The 15727-nt window shown below is 42.2% G+C and overlaps 1 protein-coding gene across 2 annotated transcripts in view; it reads left to right on the plus strand.

Moving 5' to 3' along the window:
• The first annotated feature begins 2360 nt into the window (after positions 1-2360).
• Positions 2361-15727, plus strand: part of dip2cb (disco-interacting protein 2 homolog Cb) — an 88162-nt gene continuing 74795 nt past the window's right edge. For both annotated transcript variants that reach the window (XM_061840123.1, XM_061840124.1), the window contains exon 1: positions 2361-2530. In XM_061840123.1, the coding sequence (XP_061696107.1) occupies positions 2449-2530 (82 nt within the window). In that variant the 5' untranslated portion in view covers positions 2361-2448. The remainder of the gene's footprint in view (positions 2531-15727) is intronic.

Here is a 15727-nt window from a genome sequence, read left to right on the forward strand (position 1 = left end):
AACTACATGGCTTTTTGTGAAAAAGTAATTGCCCCAAAAATGTAGTAACTGGTTGGGGCCCCCTTAGCAGCAATAAAGCATTTGATTGTTTTTGACCATGAGCAGCCCTTTTTAGGTCATGCCACAGCATCTCAATAGGATTCAAGTTAGGACTTTTGAGTAGGCCAAGAAGTAGTCTTCATTTTGTTTTTCTTGAGCCATTCAGGGGTCGACTTATGGTGTTTTTTGGATCATTGTCCTGCTGTAGAACTCATGCTCGTTTCAGTTTGACGTCATAAAGAGATGGTCTGACATTATTCTATCAGCAGAAATTGTAGTTCTATTTATCACAGCAAGTCTTCCAGGTCCTGAAGTGGCAAAACAGCCCCAACCCATCACAGTACCGCCACCATATTTTAGTTTTTATGATGTTCTTTTTTTCCTGAAATGCAATGTTTTACACCAATTATGTTTTCCATATTTTGCTGTTTGAGATTTATTCTGTATCTGTTTTAAGTTTAAAAAAAAAAAACTATATAAAATACGATGTAAGGACAGAGTAAAAACATTTTCAGACAGTTGTGCAAATTTATTGAAAATGCAAACATTTAAACATAATAGGTACGTAAGTACTCTCACCTTTGTTGAAGTACCTCTTAGCAACAATCACAGCCTCAAGTCTTGAGTATGTCTGTATGAGCTTGGCACACCTCTTTTGGGCATTTCTCCTTTTCCCTTCTGCAGATCCTCTCAAGGTCATTGAGTTTGGATGTGCAGCATCGGAGAACCGCGATATTTAGTTCTTTCCAGAGAAGTCCTAGTTTCATCAGACCAGATAATATGGTTTCTGCTGGTCTGAGAATCCTTAATGTGCCTTTTCACAAGCTTCAAGTGGCATCCCATGCGCCTTTTAGTGTGAAGTTATTTCTGTCTGGCCACTCTATCATAAAGGCCTGATCGGTGGAGAACGTTTAATGGTTGACTTTCAGCATAGTTCTATCTCCGCAAGAGCACACTGGAGCTCTGTCTTAGTTGCTTTAGGGTTCTTGTTCACGTCTCTCCCCAAGGCAATTCTTCCCTGGTTACTCAGCTTGATCAGACACCCACATCTAGTCAGAGCTGTGGTGTCTTAGTAATGGGCAAATGATCCAGAAGCTTTGAGCTTCCTCAAGTGATTTGATACACTGTCTGAGCTTATATCAAAATACTGGTGTCACACCAAAAGTCTGATAGCAAAATGTAGAAAATGTGAAGGGGTGTGATTAGTTTTTGTTGGCACTGTACATTTAGGGGTTCCGGGAGTGCTGGAGCCTTTCCCTGCTATCATCTGGCAGGAGGCGGTACGCCCTGAAAAGGTTGCCAGCCAATCGCAGGGCACATGGAGACAGACAACAGTCATACTCATAATCACACCGAGGGGCAATTTCGAGTCTCCAATTAATGCATGTTTTTGGGATGTGGGGGGGAAACTGAAGTGCCCGGAGAAAATCCATGCAGGGACGGGGTGAACATTAAAACTCCAGACAGGCGGGGGATGGCGTTTGAACCCCAGTCCTTGGGACTGTGAGGCAGAATGATGCAACGAAAAGAAGAAAATGTGAAGTGAAGAAAAAGTCCTAATGTAAATCCCAACCATTAAAGGATGACGGGGTTAACATAAACTCACTCAGATCAAATTGGGCCCGTTTCAAGGATGGGAGCGGATAGTATGTAGCCTGCTTGCTGTATTTCTGCCACATATGGATTTGTCACTGCCACATATTCCTTTCTTCACCACCAGGTGGAGGCAGAGACTATAGATACTCTATTTCCATTAGGGCCATTTTTCCAACCGCAACCAATGAGTATTTGAATAAAATATTTAACTTTTCAGATACTTGAGTGAATCTTATTTGTTACCTAATAAATTACAATCACATTAAACTATTTTATTTTCCCTCTCTAATTGTATTGTGTTTCGTTTTTGATGTATTTGAGTGTCATTTAAATACAGTGGAGTAGATAGATTTACACTAAAGCATTTAGGGGCAAAAAAAAAAAATCCTTTTTTTGGTTTTTTAAAAAAACTGACGTGTAAGGCTAGTGGTAGTTAGCAGAGAGAATCCCGGAGAACGCAGGAGCTACCTTTCAAAATAAAATTACTCTTTTCATTTAACCTCACGTCCGGAGTCGTCGCTTTAGTGTTGGGAAAACTTTTGTTACTTTGACAGGTAGACCAACCGGAAGCACCTTGGTCACATATGATTGACTTTGACCGCTCCAAGAGCGAGAGAAGAGCAAAACCCATACCGACGGCAAGATCCAGATTCGGATCTGTTTCTTTTCTTTTCCTTTTTTTTTTTTTTTTTTTTTTTTTGGGGGGGTGGGTGGGGCGGGGGTGTCTTTTCGAGAGGATTTGACGTGGATAGGGAAAGGAAAAGGAAGAAGACGCGGAGAAAAAGGAGATTCAAGGCGGCTGACGACGGCGGAATGGCGGACAGGGACCCGTTGGTTCCGATACCCGTGGAGGTTCGGGCCAAACTGGCTGAGCTGGAGTTGGAGTTATCCGAAGGTGAGTGGCACGATTTGCGGGGTGCGATTAGGCTAACTGCTCGGCTCGGTTCTCTGTGTGGTGCGACACTTTGTGCTCAGGTGGTCCTGTCCGGAGTTGAAAGCTGTGAAAAGTTGGAAGTTGTGAGAAAGTTTTTCATTTGATAATTATTTTTATTATTATTTTGATGAAGATGTTCTCGTGCGTAGAATGCAACAACGGCAATGTCAGGACGCAGTGCTTGAATGGAGCGAAGAAAATAACTGCAAAACATCGATTGGTCTTCAAAGAAGCTTTCAAAGTCTTTCCCTCCCCATATCACGTTTCACATTTCGGCTTGATTTTAAAAATGGTACATATCAAATGGTGTTTTTCGTGGTTTTTAACTATAATCTCTGCCCCACAGAGGAAATGGAGAGAATGTCCAAAATGTCCAAAAGTTTAGGATGATTTCACACTTGAAAGAAGAAAAATGCAAAGTGCTCTGTGATGCCTGTAAAACAGTCCTGGTTTACATATTTGCATTCCTACAGTAAACATTGTCAGCTAATTTCATTAGCAAATTTTAATCCCTCCACAGGTGACAATCACATTTATTTATACACTAGCTGCATGGCCAGACAAGCAAACAATTAACAACCAGCTGCTTAAGGAACAAAACAAAACAGCCAGCTGCTTTTCTGAGCCAATGACAATGAACTCCACATTCTCATTCCATGATCTACAAGCCACTTACCAGGCTAGCCCCCACCTTTTTAAGCCATGACCATTCACAGATACTACATTTGAGAACACAGTCTGGTGACCTTGCGCAGACAAAAATAATACCTGCGCCTCACTTGCATGCTGTGAGGGGTGTCGTAATCCAATGTTTTTGATCATAATTTGGTATAATAAAACAAACTAACAAGGGGTAAGATCAGACTGGGGTCTAAATTTTCAATTTCTCACATCGATATAAAAGCAGTCCGTTTCATGTGCCGGTCCGGCACTTTTATCCATCATCACCTGGACAGCATACTGCAGCCACATGATCACAATGACAGGTGCTAATGTGTTACCAAGGAGTAACAATGAATGTTGCTGACTTAATGTCGTTTATTGACATTCCAATTGAGGTTCACTGTAAAATTAAACAGACATAACCAAATAATTTTGCCGATTGAATGTTCAAATACATCCCAGACATAGTTGCTTTATTCATTTTTGTCCACAAAAATCCCTCGCTCAGAACTAACACACAATGAATGAAAAACACCATTGATGACCTAACAAAAATTAGCATTGAACTGGTTTTACTGCTATCAATAATATAAATATGTGGTTGCTATTTTACGGAGTCTATCTGAGGGGGTTTTGGAATATAATCCCTGCGAAAAATGAGTCTACAATATTTTATTATGGCCAACATCAGCTGGCAACATCAACGTGTTTTGTTATGTTGTCAACTTAGGCCCGCTGCACACAGGAGCGAGGCAAAACGTGACTGGACAGGATAGTGGGGAAAAAATTGCAATCGCCGACTCGCACTCGATTGACCCTAGCACCTGGGCTGCCACGATTAGTCAATTACTAACGATTGCTTCGACAATCAAAATATTTGACAAACTAATAGTAATTTTTTAAGCTTTATTTTAACGTCAAAGATGGCTGAATCCTCCCACTGCTTATCTCTTCTACTGTCTGGCCATGATGCCATGTGGTGATTCGGGTCTTTCTGATGAGGCACAGTAGCGGAAATAAAGGTGGATCGTTGCATACCTGAAAGGAGTGTGGGATTCTCGCATTAGCAATGGAGCCCTGAAGTTCCAAAATATGAAGTAGGAATATAATGGAAATCCTGATCCTGACAGATCTTGCCTTTCAATGCAGCATGACTGCGGTACACGAGCGTCTATCAAGGGAGTACGTTGTGGTTAATTCAGTTTCTGACAAAGAGGAATTTTCTTCTTGGTAAACAAGCAGCTAATATTAGGGTCAAAAGCGGTAAGTTACTTAAAGGTGTAAATGTAAAGAATGAGTTCAATGATGATGATTATATTAGCTTTAGTGTACAGGTTGTATGTTTCATGTAATCATTATCATCTCTATTTTCCAAGTATGTTAAAAACACATGAGAATTTTGTCTCTGGTATTGAGCCCTTCTAGTATGACAACAGACAGCCATTTGATAGAAAATAATTTTGAGGCATAAAAACATAAAAAACCTACAGAGTGTCGCTGAGCAATGAAAGGTTACCGGTAATGTGGAAATGATGATGATCGATTTTTTACATTTTTTTTTTGTTTGTTTTTTTGCCAATTGCGCAAATGGCACAGAGACTCCAAGAAATGTAAGTAGTTTAAAGTGACTAGTAGTGGTTTAATAAGCATTAATTTTGCGTTGGTGCAGATACTTCTCAAGCACATGAGTGGCCAGTATTAGTCAACAACACATTTGCATGGAGTAGGAATGATTAGTAAGGAGGACATTAGGAAGTCAAAGTGATAAAAAATTGAAAGGGACTTGGTCCTGATGAGATCCTTTTGGAGATATGGTAGCATCAAGGAGAGGTTGTTGTGGAATTTCTGACCTTGTTGTTTAGCAAAATTCTAGTGGGTGAGCAGATGCCCGAGGAATTGAGGTAGAGTGTGCTGGTGCCCATTTTTAAGAACGAGGGTGATTTGGAGACCCGTGTGAACTATACAGGCATTAAGTTGATGAGCCACACAATGAAGTTATGGGAAACAGCACTGGAGAGTAGACTCGGGACCAAAAGTGAATATTTGTGAGCACCAGAATGGTTTCATGCTTTATTTACCATGAGTGTGTTGATGGAAAAGTATATAAAAAGGTCAGAAGGAGCTACTTTGTGTCTTTGTAAGGAAAGCCTATGACAGTACACAAAGTGGAACTGCTACTCCATGCGGAAGTCTTGAGTGGCGGTAGTATGTTAGAATAGGAAAGGACATATGAGAGTAGCATAATAGTGGTGAAGTGTGCAGTAGGTGTGACAGATGAATTTAAGGTGGAGGTGGGACTGCATTAGGGATCAGCCAGAGCTCCTTCCTATTTGCTGTGGTAATGGATAGGCTGACAGATGAGGTTAGACTGGAATCGCTTGGACCATGATATTCGCACATGACATAGTGATCTGGAGTGAAAGCAGGGAGCAGGCGGAGGAAAAAAAAAACCCTTGGTTTTGTGATATGAGTGTCCAGAAAAAAATCCTCTGACAGCTTCACCTGTTTGACCTAGTTTTGTATATTTGTATGTTTTTGTGCTTTGTCCATATTTGGCTAAGACCTCCCCCTTTCCATTGATTGGTTACCTCTGTGTAGAAGACCTACTTGTGCCAGCAGTGTTTATGTTGGGAGCGCTGGCTCATGAGCGGAGAGGTAGGTGCAGATCGTCGTGGGTGAAGTAGATAACCTTGAGAAGTTCAAGCGACCTGTTTTTAGGCTGCTGGGCAGAAAATTGTTGAAATGTGTGGATGTGTGGAAGTCACATTTTTTATTTACTCAGTTGTTTCATGTTTACTGAGGCATGGACCGCTGCATTATTTACTGGCTGAGCTTTCCCACTTTGATTTTTGACCTTATTTTGACATTTCCACACATCACAGCAGGAGAATGAGTTGCTTCTACGTGGCCTTCTAGGTCAATGCATGGGTTACTCCACATCGTAGTCCACTTCATTTTTTTATCTGTTGTTGTTGTCATTACAATATCACACACACACTCTCACAGATACACAAACATACATCGACAAACAGACAGACACAAGCACACTACTAAACATGAACACACAAGCACACTAATGCATGTACACAGAGAATAACATGGTCACACACAGGCAAAATATAGTGGCATCATTTTGTGACCAATCACCTCTATGACAACCTGCCTGCCATTTTGCCTGCTGTGTATCTTTTGTCCAAAAGGTGATGTCATCTTTGGAGCAAGCAGGAAGCACCAGTTGAAGTGTGCGTGTGTGTGTGTGTGTGTGTGTGTGTCTCATATTGTGAAAACATTATGGTGTGCGTGGGAGTATATGTGTGTTGTGTCTGTACCTGTGAGTGTTTGTATGCATATGCACGCGTGAGTGCATTAGTGAAAGTGTATGTTAGTGTTCGGGTGTGTGAGTGAGTCTTTTTGCGCATGTTTGCAGGTATGTGCATGAGTGCGAGCATGTGTGTGTTAAAACTGCCTGATATCGGGAAAAAAAATTACAAGTTGGGTACTGGAAATAATACAGAATAATATACTCATAACGTGAAAACTATCACACTTTTTTCTTTTTCTCTCTATGTATTTTTTTCCATTTTTTTTTTTTTTTAATAATAGCTTCGGTCGATAATATATTATGCTCAACAGAGCAGAAGAGGAATACTGCGATAGAGTGTTTGTGTAAAGTCTGTCTCGATTTAAAGGTCGCAGATTTTGCCAAACCCACATTTGGGATGTAATGCACTATTGGCTCGATGGGGCCTCAGTAAAGTGAGTGAAATATGAATTGAAATTGTCCACACGTTGCAGCGTTCCAGACGTTTTGCTGCCGAGAGACCTGAAATCATGTGATGTAGTCAACATACTGCTGTATACAGTACACCATGTGCCTGTATCAGACTCCAACAAAATTTATTAGACTCTCTATTTGCCCAATTTGCTATCATGGTTAATTCTCAGATCAGGCCCAGGATATTTAGTCAGGAACAACAAAACTACTTTTAGTGTGACATAATCCACTACCAATGACTTGGGCTATCATGCCAAAATAAACTAGTATATTAGAATTTTTTTTTTTTTTCCATGTGGTGTAGGGCTGCAGCTACCGAATGTTTTTACTGTTCAAGTATAGTGATACCTCTATACTTACGTACATAATGAAAAATTAAGGTTACAAAACACCTCCTTGGAAAAATATTGTATCTGGTTCTGAAGGAAAATTCAGGATACGAAATGAAAAAAAATAGGCGCTGGATTCGCAGCCCCTCATTTCCACCGAACGTAAAACATCCTATATCTTAGTGTGTGTAGCGTGATAGACCTGCTCTCCCAATGGGTATCCCTGTAGCATCTTCTAGGCATCACATTGAGTAGGAGGGACGACAATCTTTACCCAGGATGCTTTTTACTTCCCTTGGACTCTCAAGTGTCACCGAATCACATACTAGCACTTTCGGACGCTGTCCCAAGCTACTGAAAACAACCAAAATAATCCAGCCAGCCACGGGAAAGCTGGAGCCTAACCCAGCTATCTTTGAGTGAAAGGCGGACTACACCCTAAAGTGATCGCCAGTCAGTCGAAAGGCAGATATCGACACCATCGCTGAGCGGGAATTGATCCCACGCTGCCCATACAAAAGTCAGGTGTGTGTACCACTACACCGTCAGTAACTCTTTCAACCCAAATAATTTTGGGTAAAAAAAAAAAAAATTACCCAAACCTTTTGGGTAAAGAAAAAAAAAGTGTAAAAAAAAAAACCAAACAATAAGGTAAAATAATAATAAAAAAAACACCTAAAACAATTTGGTTGAATGAGTTTTTGCAGTGCTTGGAAGTGTCTGCGCCAATGTGAATCATGTGATGTTAAGAACAACCCATCAACAGCAACTTGACAGCTTCATTGTGCATTATACACGTATACTTACTTCGTTTATGTATACGTTCTCAACTGTGTTGTGTCAGCACGGGATTTGGTCGTCACCCTTGAAGCGTTTTACTGCTTCCGGCAGTTGGCCAGGCGAGAAAGATGACGAGGCGCTATGAGCTGATCAACTCCATGTGTGTATCTTCATCCCTGGAACCTTGCCTCATGCTTGGAGGCGGCACAGGAACTTTGCAAGCGTTCATGTGACATCTGGCTTATGTTTGTTGAGCTGGACACTAGAGAGTGATGGCTGTGGATTGGTGAGCTCAACAAATACAGAAGAAACATGTCACTTACGATGCATGAGGCTATGACAAGTTGGAGGAAAAAAATAAAAAGACAGAGGGAAATTAAGTTTTTAAACTTGTTGGGTGAAACAAACCTCTTAGAAATAAACAAATAAATACGTCTGTGTAAAAACATACTTTTGGGTAAAAAAATAAAGTGGGGAAAATACAGTTGGTGAAAAAAGATAACATAATTTGTGTTCAAAAATTACGTAACTAAAAAAACTAAAGTTTGGGTAAAAAGAAAACATCAAATACATTTGGGGTAAAATATGTGACAATTAGGGAAAAGGTTTGGGTTAAAAAAAAAAAAAAGTTTGAAAAAAATCACCCCAATCCATATGGTAGGAAAAACGCTTAGACATGTGTAAGACATCCTTCCATCCCTCCATTTTCTGTCCTGCTTATCGTCACGAGGATCGCGGGAGTGCTGCAGCCTATCCCAGCTGTCATCAGGCAGGAGGGAGGGTACACTCTGAACTGGTTGCCAGCCAATCGCAGGGGACATGGAGACAGACAACAGTCGTAATCACAATGACACCTAGGCACAATTAAGAGTCTCCAATTAATGTTGCATGTTTTTGGGGGAAGAAATCGGAGTGCCCGGAGAAAACCCACGCAGGCACGGAGAGAACATGCCAAGTCCACACAGGCAGAGCCGGGATTTGAACCCCAATCCTCAGAACTGTGAGCCCAACGCTCTAACTAGTTGCACCACCTTGCCTTGTGTAAGACCTAATTTGGGTTAAAATTGTTTTAAAAACAAAACAAAACAAAATAAATCTCAGGTAAGAAATGTACAAAGCAAAACATTTGCATAGGAATTGTAAATTATTTGGGTAATAATAATAATTTAGGTACAAATACAAAAAGTATGGGTAAACACAATTTTGGTTAAAATACAACAGCTGAAATAATTTGATGACAAAAATATGGGTAAGAAAAAAAGCCCCAAAAAATATTTTCCGAAATAAAGTTGGGTCAAAAACCAAATGACTTCAATGAGAGGACTGTGACACGAACCAATTGTGGAAAAAAAAAAAAAAGGTGGTTGAATATGCTTTGAGAACAACGGAAATTAGTGTATAGATGTCAGAGAACTCTACACACGCATCCAGAATTTGGAGTCACTTTGATTAGGCGGTAAGTCATTCTACCTGCCGTGCAAGTTTACATCATTTATTCTCCCTAGTGTTTAGCCTCTCCCCACCCCTCCAGGCTAACGCAAACACTGCACTGCAGACGCTGGGTGATCAAGTAAACGAACTTGGAAACGAAGGACCCAGATCCAACCCTGGTTATTCTTGGCAACTTTAACAAACAAAACTCATCCACAAACTCCTTAAATACAAGCACCACATTCACTGTACCACCTATGGAAAATAACATTTCAGATCACTGGTACACCACGCTGAAGGACTCATACCGTGATATTCCTTGTGCAGTGTTGGGCTCATCTGATCACTGTTTACTTCACCTCATACCAGAGATGTGGACAAAGGAGTCACATGATTTTAACTCAAGCTACAATTAAGTCATGAATTTGAGGAGTTTAGACATCCATCTATTTTCTCTCGCTTATCTGAGGTCGGGTCGCGGAGGCAGTAGCTTTAGCAGGGAAACCCAGATTTCCCATTCCACAGCTATTTCCTCTTGCGCTTTCAGCGGATCCTGAGGCATTCCGAGGCCAGCATGTCCTGGGTCTCATTCCGGTGAGACATGGCCGGAACACATCACAGGGGGTATTCCAGGAGGCATCCGAATCAGATGCCCCAGCCATCTCATCTGGCTCCTCTCAATGCGGAGGAACAGCGGCTCAACTGTGAGCTCCTCCCGAATGACCGAGCGTCTCACCCTATCTGTAAGGGAGAGCCCGGATGCCCTGCGAAGGAAACTTTTCGGCTGTGGGGATGGGCTCAATCCCGCCCGCCGCCCTTGTGAGGATAAGCGGTATGGAAAATGAATGAATGAATGAATGAATGAAGGAATGACTGAATGGTTCTGGTTCGTGTAGGAGCGATCCCGTAGAGATCATATAGTTTAGATTAAGAAAATTTTTGTCATGGGGCACATCTTAGTTATGGCTTCTCTCGAAGAGCTGTTATGAATGTGAACCTATATAAAGTCTTCTTCTTCTTCTTCTTTTCCTTTCGGCTTGTCCCGTTAGGGGTCGCCACAGCGTGTCATCTTTTGCCATCTTAGCCTATCTCCTGCATCTTCCTCTCGAACCCCAACTGCCCTCATGTCTTCCCTCACCACATCCATAAACCTTCTCTTTGGTCTTCCTCTCGCCCTTTTGCCTGGGAGCTCCATCCTCAGCATCCTTCTACCAATATACTCACTCTCTCGCCTCTGAACATGTCCAAACCATCGAAGTCTGCTCTCTCGAATCTTGTCTCAAAACATCCAGCTTTGGCTGTCCCTCTAATGAGCTCATTTCTAATCCTATCCAACCTGGTCACTCCGAGCGAGAACCTCAACATCTTCATTTCTGCCACCTCCAGTTCAGCTTCCTGTTGTTTCTTCAGTGCCACCGTCTCTAATCCGTACATCATGGCCGGCCTCACCACTGTTTTGTAAACTTTGCCCTTCATCCTAGCAGACACTCTTCTGTCACATAACACACCAGACACCTTTCGCCAGCTGTTCCAACCTGCTTGGACCCGTTTCTTCACTTCCTGACCACACTCTCCATTGCTCTGTATTGTTGACCCCAAGTATTTGAAGTCGTCCACCCTCGCTATCTCTTCTCCCTGTAGCCTCACTCTTCCCCCTCTACTTTTCTCATTCACGCACATATATTCTGTTTTACTTCGGCTAATCTTCATTCCTCTCCTTTCCAGTGCATGTCTCCATCTTTCCAATTGTTCCTCTGCGTGCTCCCTCTTTCACTGCATATGACAATATCATCTGCGAACATCATGGTCCAAGGGTATTCCAGTCTAACCTCATCTGTCAGCCTATCCATTACCACTGCAAACAGGAAGGGGCTCAGAGCTGATCCCTGATGCAGTCCCACCTCCACCTTAAATTCCTCTGTCACACCTAAGGCACACCTCACCATTGTTCTGCTGCCATCATACATGTCCTGTACTATTTTAACATACTTCTCTGCCACACCAGACTTACGCTTGCAGTACCACAGTTCCTCTCTTGGTACTCTGTCATAGGCTTTCTCTAGATCCACAAAGACACAATGTAGCTCCTTCTGACCTTCTCTGTACTTTTCCACGAGCATCCTCAAGGCAAATAATGCATCTGTGGTACTCTTTCTAGGCATGAAACCATACTGTTGCTCGCAGATACTTACTTCTGTCCTGAGTCTAGCCTCCACTACTCTTTCCCATAACTTCATTGTGTGGCTCATCAACTTTATTCCTCTATAGTTCCCACACCTCTGAACATCCCCTTTGTTCTTAAAAATGGGAACTAGAACACTTTTCCTCCATTCTTCAGGCATCTTTTCGCCCGCTAGTATTCTGTTGAATAAGTTGGTCAAAAACTCCACAGCCATCTCTCCAAATTGCTTCCATACCTCTACCGGTATGTCATCAGGACCAACTGCCTTTCCATTTTTCATCCTTTGTAGTGCCTTTCTGACTTCCCCCTTAGTAATCATTTCCACTTCCTGGTCCTTCACTCTTGCCTCTTCAACTCTTCCTTCTCTCTCATTTTCTTCATTCATCAACTTCTCAAAGTATTCTTTCCATCTATTTAGTACACTACCGGCACCAGTCAACACATTTCCATCTCTATCCTTAATCACCCTTACCTGCTGCACATCCTTCCCATCTCTATCCCTCTGTCTGGCCAACCTGTAGAGATCCTTTTCTCCTTCTTTCGTGTCCAACCTGGTGTACATGTCTTCATATGCCTCTTGTTTAGCCTTTGCCACCTCTACCTTTGCCCTACGTCGCATCTCGATGTACTCCTTTCGCCTCTCCTCAGTCCTCTCAGTATCCCACTTCTTCTTCGCTAATCTCTTTCCTTGTATGACTCCCTGTATTTTGGGGTTCCACCACCAAGTCTCCTTCTCCCCTTTCCTACCAGATGACACACCAAGTACTCTCCTGCCTGTCTCTCTGATCACCTTGGCTGTCGTCGTCCAGTCTTCCGGGAGCTTCGGTTGTCCATCGAGAGCCTGTCTCACCTCTTTCCGGAAGGCCGCACGACATTCTTCCTTTCTCAGCTTCCACCACATGGTTCTCTGCTCTACCTTTGTCTTCTTAATCTTCCTACCCACCACCAGAATCATCCTACATACTACCATCCTATGCTGTCGAGCTACACTCTCCCCTACCACTACTTTACAGTCAGTAACCTCCTTCAGATTACATCGTCTGCACAAAATATAATCTACCTGCGTGGTTCTACCTCCGCTCTTGTAGGTCACTATATGTTCCTCCCTCTTCTGGAAATAAGTGTTCACTACAGCCATCTCCATCCTTTTTGCAAAGTCCACCACCATCTGCCCTTCAAAGTTCCTTTCCTGGATGCCGTACTTACCCATCACTTCTTCATCGCCCCTGTTTCCTTTACCAATATGTCCATTACAATCTGCACCAATCACAACTCTCTCGCTGTCTGGGATGCTCAGAACTACTTCATCTAGTTCCTTCCAGAATTTCTCTTTCAACTCTAGGTCACATCCTACCTGTGGTGCATAGCCGCTAACCACATTATACATAACACCCTCAATTTCAAATTTTAGTCTCATCACTCGATCTGATACTCTTTTTACCTCCAAGACATTCTTAGCCAGCTCTTCCTTTAAAATAACCCCTACTCCATTTCTCTTCCCATCTACTCCGTGGTAGAATAATTTAAACCCTGCTCCCAAACTTCTAGCCTTACTACCTTTCCACCTGCTCTCTTGGATGCACAGAATATCAACCTTTCTCCTAATCATCATGTCAACCAACTCCTGTGCTTTTCCTGTCATAGTCCCAACATTCAAAGTCCCTACACTCAGTTGTAGGCTCTGTGCATTCCTCTTTTTCTTCTGACGCTGGATCCGGTTTCCTCCTCTTCTTTGAACCTATATAAAGTAATTATCACATAATTAATTATATGAGAAATTGATGTATAAATTGATGTATTTAAAACCAGCAGCCTAAAAAACATTTTTCATTTTCTTTACCAGGGTGGTTTGTGACAAAAAAGTGCTTGCAATATCAATGTTATAACAATACAATCACAATTACCAATTTTGATTTTGCTTTTATGGGCCACATAAAATGATGTTGTTGGGCAGATCTAGCCCACAGGCCACCAGTTTGACGTCAAGATGCTTGGGGATATTTTGGAAAAACAGGCCACAGTATTGTCATTGAACAATTTAAAGAAAATATTAAATTGGTTAATCAGGTTTTCTGCATGCAGGAGTTACATTATTTATAATCATATAAAAATTATAATTATTTGAATACATTATCTACCGCATATATTGACATCTACCATGACTGTTTAACACAGCTTGGGGAGGCTCTTGCACACATGCAGCCATAGTGAGGGTACAGAAAATGAATGAATGAATGAATAACAAGCAGTTGTTCAGTGGCCAATTTTGCCAGACTAAAGACGGTGCATTTTGGAGTGAGGAAAGAGGTCTGTAGAGACAGGAAAGAAACCAGCTGACAAAGGAAATAAACATCGCTAAGTGACATTTTGCAGAAAAGCTGGAAAACCAGCTGCCAAAGACTGTGTCAGTCTGGTGTCTATTCCAGTTAATAACCAACTACAAGCCACATCCCATCCAAGCAGAGAAGAATAAAGGACTGGCTGACGACTGGAACACCTTCTTAAGTAGGTCGAAAAAGGACACTTTCACACCCTACACCAAACCAGCTGCACTACTGACCACCATCACAGCTCTCTGATTTCTGCGGTGACCATCCACAAACAGGATGTGAGACGTATCTTCAAACAGCAAAAAAAATAAATAAATAAAGCGACAGGCTCAAACCTTGTGTCCCCCATCCAAGTCTGTGCGGAGCAGCTCCTTCCAGTCATCACACATGTCTTCAATAAATCACTGGAACTGTGTGAAGTACCATCCTGTTTTAAATGCTCCACCATCATTCCAGTCCCCAAGAAACCTGCAATCTCGGGTCTGAATGAATACAGGCCTGTCACCCTTAACAATTGTAGTCATCAAATGCTTTGAGTGCCTTGTGCTGGACTGCCTTAAGAGCGTCACAGGACCCCTGCTTGACAACATTCTGTTTGTTTGCTGAGCAAACAGGGTTGTTGATGACGCAACCAAAAAAGGACTGCATTTGATCTTACAGCACTTCAACAGTGCAGGAACCTAAGTGAAGATCGTGCATGCAGACTGCAGCTCTGTGTGAAACACCATTATTACTCTCCTTCAACCTTCTCCAGCTCAACATTTTGCCTGGCATCTGCCGGTGGATTTATATCTTCCTAACGGGCAGGACATCGCAGGTGAGGCTGTGATAAGCCACCTCATCCACATGTACCATCAGCACTAGGGCACCTCAAGAATCTACAATGTCTTTGCTACTCTTTTCTACACGAATGGCTCCACCTCAACACATCTGGCTGTCAATCTCCTGAAGATTTCTGCTTACACGATAGTCATTAACTTCTGTGACCAGTCTGTGCATCGACAGGGAATTGAGTGGAGCTTTGGTGTGGCCAACATAACCCGAAGTAGACGCTGAAGTAGAGATGATCATGGAAGGAAACATCCTTCACCCGAACTGCTTCTCACTCTGTCCAAATGCCCTGTGTCAACCATGAATATCATCAAGAGAATCAGTTTCTTAGGATCTGAAGTGCGAGACCAACATCAACTCCACCTAAAAAAGGTTCAGCGTCCTATGACTTCTGAGGAAGCACTGCTTGCAGTTCTAGCTGTTGAGGCAGTTCTATACAGTTGTCATTGACTCAGTCCTACATTCATCCAATACAGTCTGATTTGGTGCTACTAAAAAGATGTGAATGCCATTTATGCTAAAAAAAATGAGCATAAACTAAAATCAATGTGTCTGACAACAGAATGCTATAGATGTTGTTTCACATGGTGTTGGAAATCCACTGCATGCATTTTTTTGAAAATACTGTGTTAGAGTCCAACCCCCGCCCTCCCAAAAAGTGCTGTGACCAGCCATTTGAGGAAGAAAAAAACCCCACAATTCGAAAGCGAAAACATGAAATCCATATAATCTCTAAGCCAATTAGAGATAGTGAAAGGCTGTCCCTCTGATTGGTCATGTGGGCACAAATTAGGGCACAGGCTCCATCAATGCTAGGTTTTCTGGTAGTGTTCTGGT

The sequence above is a fragment of the Syngnathoides biaculeatus genome, chromosome 13 (genome assembly GCF_019802595.1).
Source record: "Syngnathoides biaculeatus isolate LvHL_M chromosome 13, ASM1980259v1, whole genome shotgun sequence".
Taxonomy (NCBI): Eukaryota; Metazoa; Chordata; class Actinopteri; order Syngnathiformes; family Syngnathidae; genus Syngnathoides; species Syngnathoides biaculeatus.